The 9,560-nt window shown below is 35.0% G+C and overlaps 1 protein-coding gene across 1 annotated transcript in view; it reads left to right on the top strand.

Annotated features, from left to right (window-relative positions):
- Positions 1-272: 272 nt before the first annotated feature.
- PCM1 (pericentriolar material 1) overlaps positions 273-9,560 on the top strand; it is a gene marked incomplete at its 5' end in the record, with an annotated part of 30,526 nt that continues 21,238 nt past the window's right edge. Inside the window, 11 exons of the mRNA XM_009708237.1 lie at positions 273-382; positions 788-1,004; positions 2,236-2,434; positions 2,727-2,900; positions 3,637-3,794; positions 3,982-4,196; positions 5,819-5,973; positions 6,055-6,184; positions 6,899-7,033; positions 8,570-8,760; positions 9,303-9,500. Of these exons, the coding sequence (XP_009706539.1) occupies positions 273-382; positions 788-1,004; positions 2,236-2,434; positions 2,727-2,900; positions 3,637-3,794; positions 3,982-4,196; positions 5,819-5,973; positions 6,055-6,184; positions 6,899-7,033; positions 8,570-8,760; positions 9,303-9,500 (1,882 nt within the window). The remainder of the gene's footprint in view (positions 383-787; positions 1,005-2,235; positions 2,435-2,726; positions 2,901-3,636; positions 3,795-3,981; positions 4,197-5,818; positions 5,974-6,054; positions 6,185-6,898; positions 7,034-8,569; positions 8,761-9,302; positions 9,501-9,560) is intronic.

Here is a 9,560-nt window from a genome sequence, read left to right as displayed (position 1 = left end):
GTGACCTTTTTAGCAAAACACAGAACAGACTTACAGAGTCCTTTTGTATGGTTCTTCACAAAGGAGCTGCGAGTTGGCTTGTTAGTACTTCTGTAATGGAAGTAACCTTTCAAGAGTAAAGTTGGTGGGAGGGACACAACATTAAAAATAATTGCTCTATTTTAAGAGGAGTGGTATATTGAAGTTCTTAAACCAAACATTTTCATCAAATAGCCTTTATTTCATTGCTGTGGAAAAGTACTTACATCTTTTTCCTCCTTCTGCATGCCCAGTTGTAACAGAGACTACAGGTAGTGTTTCAGGAGTAAGCCTTACATCAGAACTGAATGAAGAATTGAATGACTTAATTCAGCGCTTTCACAACCAACTTCATGATTCTCAGGTCAGTCCTTGGATTGCACTGTCTAAGTTTTGCCACTGTCCGTTTTCGTACTCTTTTGAACAGTGCAGTTAAATGTTTGTCTTGCTTAGTTGTTTGCATTTGCTAGTGGAGTAATTAGGGTTCCACCAAATTCGAAAGTTCAGCATCTTTTGTGTTCTTAAGAGTTATTAGCTGACTGATCTATGCTTTCTGTCTCACAGTTTTCCATGAAAGTCCAGAGAAGTAGTTTCTGTATTGCGGTATAATTATATATTAACTCAATATATAATTGGGATGTCATGAGAGTGTTTTCAGTATCAGTTTCCCTTTATAATGTTCGTTCGCCTATAAGAGGGCTTTTTGTTTCTTACAATTTATTTGGCTTTTTTCATAGTACCCTGAATAAAATGAAATTACTCTTTTTAGACACAATCTGTGCCAGACAATAGAAGGCAAGCAGAAAGTCTTTCACTTACCAGAGAGATTTCACAAAGCAGAAATTCTTCGATGTCCGAACACCTGTCGGATGAGAAGGTGCAGCTTTTTAACAAGATGCGAATGTTGCAGGGTAAAAAGCAAAAAATGGACAAACTGTTAGGAGAACTTCATACACTTCGTGACCAACATCTAAATAACTCCTCCTGTAAGTAAATATAGGCAGAATTGTATCTTTTCAAGAACAGAACTTTCTTTAATGTGCATGTTTGTAACGTGGTATTTCAACTTGCAACTGGTTAATGAAATGCAGGTGATAAAGCTGTGCTGGGATAATGTTACATAAATGTTTTTTTAATGCTGTGGAAGTTTCTGGCTTAATGGAGAACTCTACAAGTAATGATGATGAGTGTTTTTGCTAGTAGCATTTTGGTTTATAACGTTATCAGTTGACTAATGTGAAGATGTGATGATGGGATTTTTTTTCTTCAAGGCTTGTCTGTGACACATCTGACTTGTGGAGAGTACCATATGAACTTGAACTTTCTGTATTTTTATCGCAATACATCTGTATTTGTGTACTCGAGACTTCAGATGTTAGTAGCTCTATGGCGTTAAGTCCACTGTCAAAAGACTTTCTCGTGCACTAGTGGCAGGGATTTTGATCATAGGCCATGCCAGAGGAATTAACTGTCTGAATAGACTAGGGTTTTAGCCTGTTCCTTAGATGGCTTTTTCTTCTTAAAGTCTTGATGTGGGCCTACTTGCTGCTCTTGCTTTCTATTTCTAGAAATACATTTGTACGGGTGAAGTTTGTCCTATGGCTGGAAACTTCTGAGGGGTGATAGCAGTGCATTCCGGTTAACATTAAGAAATGAGGCACTTGAAGCATGCTCCTGGAGAAGGGCAAACTGATTTAATAGTTACATTACTATACCCCCCATCTTTCTACATGTACTTAATGCCTATAATATGAACATATTTGGATATGATTTCATTTAGGTGGAAAAAGCAAACATCAAATCTCAAATCTACGTTCTACAGCATATGGACAAAAGAACTTAGCAGAGGAAAAAAATTGTTAGCATTTTTCTTTTTATCATGTTGAAATGTTAAATTTCAAAAAAAGCAATTCAGCCATAAATAAACCCTTAAAAGAGTTCTTTGAGCAGATTCACGGCATGGAAGCTTCCACTGCTGAAGTTCAGTAAAGCTATAAGAACTGACTAAAGTCTTGTTTACTAAAGCTACTTATTACTCTCTGCCTATTGGCATTGCATGCCATGAAACTTAAGACAAAAGCTTTTGTTCTTTTAAGAAAATAAGTTATTAACTCCTGGTTTGTATGTTAATATTTTCTGTGGTTACATTTTAATATAATTCAGTTAAGCAGGTTGCTTTTTGCAAGTTGTCTTATGAGCTATATTTCTTTCCTGTAGTTTTTCCTACTTCGGGTTCTCCCCAAAGGAGTATTGATCAAAGAAGTACAACTTCAGCTGCGTCTGGTCCTGTAGGCATAGTAACTGTTGTCAATGGCGAATCAAATAGCCTGGCATCGGCTCCCTATCCTCCTGATTCCCTGGTTTCTCAGAATGAGAGTGAAGAGGATGACAATCTAAATCCAACAGAAAAGCTTCAGTAAAAGTTCTTTAATTTTTTGTTTGTAATGTGCTTTACTGATTTTGAGTGTTCCTTTTTTAATAACTTCTGTGTTAAGAAACCATTTCATATTTTAAGCATCTAAATTTAGTATTATAGACCATTTAGTAAAATGTCGTTACTGAGTTCAGAGCTTCAAGCAGAAGGTTCTTACAGCTAGGAAAATGGCAGTAAACTTTAATAACTATAAATTTATATGTATATACTTTTCAACTCTACATAGATTTCATTATTATGACAAAACACGTAGCATATTCTTTTTTCTCCTCAGGAAGCTAAATGAAGTTCGTAAGAGGCTGAATGAGTTACGTGAGTTAGTTCACTACTATGAGCAAACATCTGATATGATGACAGATGCTGTGAATGAAAACACTAAGGAAGAGGAAGAAACAGAAGAATCAGAAAGTGATGATGATGGGGATCCACAACCTGTTACAAATATTAGGTTGTCGTATTTTTTTGTCATCCTAAATCTTTGTAGCTAAGTTGTTGCAGGTTTCCTGAAGCAATACATTATTTCAGTCAACCACAAGTAACTTAATTCTGTGATTACATTAACTTTCCAAAAATTTTAATTTGAAGTAGCTTTCTTATACAGATGATTAATAATCTTGTCCTTGGTAACTTATTTATATAGCAAATATAGATTAGATTGGACATTTAGAAAATCACTGTAAGATATTTCAAAATCTGTAATTCCTTTGTGTATGAGCACTGAGTTAGGTGTATGGAATTCCACTAGAAGGTTAACAGGCCTAGACTAGAGAATTGGAATAAAAACAAACTTCAGTTTAGAGAGGGATTTAGAGATATAGGCTAACAGGGCAACTGTGTGCATCAAGGATCTTCTCTGTGCAGAAATGAATACTAATTTAGCTATGAATCATGTAAAGCTTTTACAATATAGATGTATACCTTGAAATGCTCTTGTATGGTTGTAGATTTAGCAGGGGATAGTTCATAGCTGCTTCTGATTGCTTAAAAAAAAAAAATTCTGCTGGAGAGATGGATATTGAGAAATTCCAAACGTCTGGAGTGATTTTATATGGGATTGACTCTTTTAATTAAAAAAAAAGAGTCAGGACACACTTGTATAAAAGCTAGTTAATAAAATGACTGAAGCAAAATTACATCAATACCAGTTCTTTAAGTGTTAACATGAGTAATGTATTTTACCCTAGAAACCCTCAAGGTATCAGTAGTTGGAGTGAAATAAATAGCAACTCAAATGTACAGTGTGGAACTAATAACAGAGATGGAAGACATCTTAATACAGACTGTGAAATAAATAACAGATCTGCTGCTAATATAAGGACTCTAAAAATGTCTTCTACTCTAGGTATGTTCTAAAATCTTCTAATAATTTTCAGTCTTAGTGCAAATAATTCCAATAGCCGCACAGAATTTGGGAGAACCTTGTATCATTAAGCTGATATTTTTTCTAATGTCCAGTAATTTCAGTGGACTTGACAAGCTCAATAATGTGTCATTGGTACTGTTTGGTTTCCTCTTCTCCCTGCCTCCAGACTGTCATAATAGGGAGGATGACAAAGACATTGACCTACTCCAAGGTGAAGATGATGAAGTGGAAGAAGATAGAGTTAGTGAAGATTCCATATCTAGTCACAGAAGCAGCCTGGGCAATGCTGCTGGAGATGCTGAGTTTGAGCAGAAGATCAATAGACTCATAGCTGCAAAACAGAAACTTAGACAGTTACAAAACCTTGCTGCTATGGTGCAGGTATTTTTTTAATTATAAATCTGTACACAAAAATATAGCATTCATTATTTCACATAATATATAACTTTTAATAGGGAAAACACGCTGCTTAATGTAACATTTTTTTTTGGGGGGGAAAAAAATACTGTTTGATTTTTTTTTTTTTTTTTTTTGAAGTCAAAGGTGATAATTCTGAAGTTCAACTCTGGAATTTTCTCGGGGGATGCTAACCTAACAGAAGAATGGCTTTAATATGTAACCTTAGCACTGGATTACAAAATACGAACCAAGAAGTCTAATATTTTTTTTAAATAATATTGATCTACATTTTTACACTTATAAGGAATATTCATCAATTTTAGTTTTTGAATCCTAGGTTTTGCAACATCATTCTATCAGTGAGGAAAAATTACTTGTTTTCAATTAAAATCTTTGGATGTTGCAGCATGTTCAAGTTAGGGGTTTTGGGTTTTTGGGTTTTGTTGTTTTAGAATCTTGACGGATGGCTATGAATGGAAGGTGTTTTTAATCTAGAATATGTCATGCAAATTTAATGATATTTATTATAAACATATTGTTATGTATCTAATGTCCCTACAGAATGCTCACATTTGAGCACCATCCAATGTAATGTCTGCATACTGAATACACATAGGTGTATCAGAAAAGTAAACAAAATGTAAAGGCTTTATGTGAGAACTCTAAGATCAGTCTCAAGTAGAACATACATTTTACAATAACAACAGTATAAACGCTATATTGTTATTTCAAGATTATACTGCTATCAAAAATTTCTCAGCATCTGGATTAGTGTTCTTTTTTATTATCACTATAGAAATGTTAACTGTACAGTGGTATAAATCAGAATTAGAGATGATATAGCAGCTTTCTTAATAAATAACCCACTTAATGGGCATCTCTTCCACCTTCGTATTTACAAGGCTTGTATTTGTATGTACTTGGTAATGATCCTGTAGGTCTGCGTAGCTGTGTCATACTTGGTCACTGATGCTGATCTGAACAGCAGATTCTGTATTAAGAACGATCATGTTGGGAAACAAGAGAAGCAGTGGCTACAGCTTTAATATTTTCAATTTAAGTTCAGAACTGAAAATAAAAAAAATATGAAAACAAGAAAAATGGAATAGAGAACCATGTAGAAGACTGTTTCTAAAATTCTTTAGATTTAACTTGGAAGAGTAATTTTGTTTTTATTTTAAGCTGTTAATAGTAATGTTTAACTTCATGACTACAGTAATTAAGCAGTCTTCTTCAGCTCAGTCTCCTTCTATTCTTTTTGCCTCCCCCTTTGTTTCTTGACATGCCTGTGTGTTTCTGTCCACTCAATTGTAGACGTAAAATACAATTCAAGTGGTTTATGCTTGCAGAATGAGACGAGTTATCTTGCATTTATAGTGGAAGTTTCAATAGTGTGAGCTTTATAACTTTAAATTCTCTCATTAACTTAATTTATCTTAAAGTCACGATGCCTTGAAGATGATGACTTCTCAGTTTATGATCTGAACTAAAGATAAAGCTATTCAGACTGTTTAGTTTTGAAAAATTAGTTTGACAAACTAAACTTGTTACATTTTGTGTATCAACGTGAAAATTGTCTAACTGCCTTTCTGACATCGTTTCAGGATGACGATCCAGAACCTCAAGCAGCAATTGCAAATGCATCTAATGTTGGTGACTTGTTTTTGTGTGAGATGGAAGAGACAAAGCAACAGCCAAACAATGTCCGAGCTAGTACTAACAAGTTACAAAAAGATGTAGGACTGAATGAAAAAGCAAGGTATGCCTCTGTCAAAGGATAGTAGCATTGTGCTTTAGGCAACTTCTTGCCAAGTAATATGTGGATAAATTATTTACACAGAGAGAAGTTTTATGAAGCTAAACTTCAGCAGCAGCAACAGGAGCTTAAGCAGTTACAAGAAGAAAGAAGAAAACTGATTGAAATTCAAGAAAAAATTCAAGTATTACAGAAAGCTTGTCCTGACCTTCAAGTAGGTAGAATGTATTTCTTTGCTTTCTTAAGGTATTGATCAGTGAAACATAAAATATCTTTTGCACCATTCTTTCCACTATAAAAATCAGAAAAAACTTAAAATTTGTAATACTTGTATACTGTAAGCAGCTGGATTTCTAAGCATAGAGAAGAGCTCTGGTTATCTCATTCCACTGTAGGTTCTTACTCAGTGGTTGCTGTATCAAGCTCTAATTTCACTGTAGTTTGTCCTCGAAAGCCTTGATGTAAAGTCTTCAAAGACAGAGAACATTCTGTCTTAGTTTTAGCCTGAAATTTGTCTGTCCATACTTGCTAGTCACTGCATCTTCACTCTTATGTCATATGCAGGGTCTGGTATTTTGAAACAACAATGTGCCTTGTAAGCATGATCAACACTGTTGTATGCAAACTTAACTGCACAGTGCTGTACTGTTTCTCATTCTCTTTGAAGATGAACTTTTGTCTATGAAGTCAGCAGTAAATTATCAATGCTGTGCATCTACAGCATTATATAATACTATATTGCATAAAAATAAGTGTTGGTGATTCCTTGCTAAGTTCTGAAATAAATATTTAGCCGTGATTTGAAAATCCCTTTTCACTGAATACTAATTCACCTACCTCATAAAGCTTGAACTGTGTTATGTTTTAACAGCAGGTAAGTTTTAGAAAGCTATCCTAATCTATTTTGCCATTTTGCTTTCTCTTTCAGTTGTCACCTGGCCTGGGTAACTGCCCAGCAAACAGGCAGACTTCATTAGCAACCTCAACTCCGTCCGTGAATGAGTGTAACACAACTGGCAAGCCTTTACTTGAATTTGATGAGTCTATACCAGTAGGCAATGAGGTATTTCATACGTGATATTCTGTGACTTAAAAGGTTTAAAAAGGAAAAAAGTTCTAGGTAACTCAGACACATTTGTAAGTACTTGGCCTTGGTGAGTGGAGTAGTAGCCATTTTAACAAAGTGTTTATAACTTCTTTATTTCATTTCTGGAAAGAAGTAAATATTGACCTGAACTGGCAAGAGATCTTTCCCCAAATATAACAGTTGTTGCCAAATATTAATGAGGAAGTTGAATGAATTTTGAATTTGTACTGCGCACGTTTGGTAGTATATACCACAGGCAAGTCATCCATGAAGAAAATGATAGCAGTATTTGAAACGTAGTTTATCTTCTACACATCTTCCTTCCTCTTTTACCCCAAAATTCATGTCATAAATAATGATCTGCGTATTACTTAGTCTCTCTGAAAATTATGCTAGCATTTGTAGGGGTGGAGAGATATGTGATGAAAAGTGTTTCCTGGCTAGACTAGGCATCAGAAACAAATATCTGAAAAATACCTTTTTTAATAGACTTCCTCTATGTGTTGCATCAGCATTCTTGTAAATTTTCCTTTAACAGTTTTGATTGGGCAATGCCTGTACTGTTGTCATTAAAAGCCAAATTTTCCTTCTCCAAGAAGAGAGTTTCAGAACTGTGCATCTTCCAAATAAGCATTATAGGACAATTTGTCTATTTTCACTAAATAAAAGGTCTGAATGCTTCCTGCTAAAAAGAAACTGTCTCTAAAATGAATATGCTGATGCAATTCCTAACACTCTCCAAACAGGTTGCGTTATTAATTATCAAAATATGTATGGATTTTTGTTGGAAAACGTCTTAGCTCCATCACCGCCAACTAGTTCAGTTGCTTTCAGGCTTGAGTATGTTGTCACTTGCCTGTTTCTCTTAAGTCTGTGTTTTCCAGCCTAGTTCACTTACACAATTGTTTTTGTATGTTATGCTATTATGTTATGCTGTTTATGTGTTTTTAAAAGCATCTTGCCATTTATGCTTTCACTGTGTCTATTTTAAGGCAGATAAAGGCCTCTTACTACCTGTACCTTTCCCATTATATGCTCTTCTTTGTAAATCATGGCTTCCTTAAGTCTTGTTCAAACATATGTTGCAACTTGAAGTTTCTGGAGGTTGCAGAATATCTTTTTGTTGTATCCTCTACTCTGTTATCAAAGAAGTACTTAGCACAATTTTCACATTTCTCCAAAGGGTAGCATTCTGTCAGACCACTTAAAGAGCTGACTAATAATGCATGAACTACGTGATAAAAACAGTGTTGAGTGAAACGTGCACTGGTTTTCTTAAATTCTGTTCTATAATGTTTAATTACCTTCTTCAATTTTTGCAGTATTTGGGATAAATAGTAAATATGGGATACATTTTGCAGCTTTCTGTGGTGTGGCTTCAGTTACTGTTTGTTCAGGCATTGGTATTATACTGTATGAGTGTAGCATCAAATACTGAAATTTTAGTGTGTTTTAGTTTAGATTGTATTTATTTTGTTTATATTCTAATGTCTTCCTTTTTACTGCAAACAGTTGTGGTCAGAGATGAGAAGACGTGAGATTTTAAGAGAAGAATTGCGACAGAGAAGAAAGCAACTTGAAGCTTTAATGGCTGAACATCAGAGGAGGAGAGAGCTTGCAGAAACAAGATCTACAGTTGCTGCATCTGTGAAAAGTGAAGGATCAGAACCTCAGTGTACTCCACAGCAGAGTAGGACTGAAAAGTAAGAATATGAGTCACTCTGTGTTAGTCAGTGGGTGCTTCTGATTTTTAGTGAGATGTCAGTCTTGGGGCAGTTTCCTATTTTCAGCTGAGCACTAAGTGTGATGATACAACAGAGCAGTAAATTTAATTTCTTGATTTCTAAAGTGGCTGTTAGTTGGCAACTTGCAAGTTTTATGGGTTAGGTCTTCCCAGCATATTTAGTCTCCCCTGCTCCATAAATGGTGAAAAATCACCTAAGGAGAGAAGAATGTGTGGAAAATGCCAAATGCTCTTTTTTTCTTCGTCTCTATACCATTTATAACCAGAGTAAAGTAATAAATTTCCAGAACAGTAAGTAATTTTATTTAACTGTCCCAGTATCAGAAGAACAGTAGTTTCATTTTGCATTGGTGAGATAATGTTTAAATTAATTTTGGTGTGACTTGATTGAAGATAGACAGACTTGTAATGATGAACAGATTGTTTTAATAATTTGTCAGACACTAAAAGTACTCCTCTCTTCCCAAACACCCCTTGGTCTGCCTCCCCAATGTTCACTAGGACAATGGCTACCTGGGGAGGTTCTACCCAGTGTGCACTAGAGGAAGAGAATGGAGATGAAGATGGGTATCTCTCTGATGGAGTTGGTCAGGCAGAAGAAGAGGAAGAAGATGCGTCAAGTTTGAATGACAGTTTTTCTATTTATCCCAATAACAACATACCAGAAAATGCATATTTTGTTAAAGAAAACAAGGATAGGTTAGTGGCATTACTTATTGATCTGATGCTTGTCAGAGTATATTTGGAAGGGGTGGAAGA

This window comes from Cariama cristata, unplaced genomic scaffold, assembly GCF_000690535.1.
Source record: "Cariama cristata isolate BGI_N322 unplaced genomic scaffold, ASM69053v1 scaffold3779, whole genome shotgun sequence".
Classification (NCBI taxonomy): domain Eukaryota; kingdom Metazoa; phylum Chordata; class Aves; order Cariamiformes; family Cariamidae; genus Cariama; species Cariama cristata.
The sequence above is the reverse complement of the archived record's forward strand: the minus strand, read 5'-3'. Positions and strand labels throughout refer to the sequence as shown.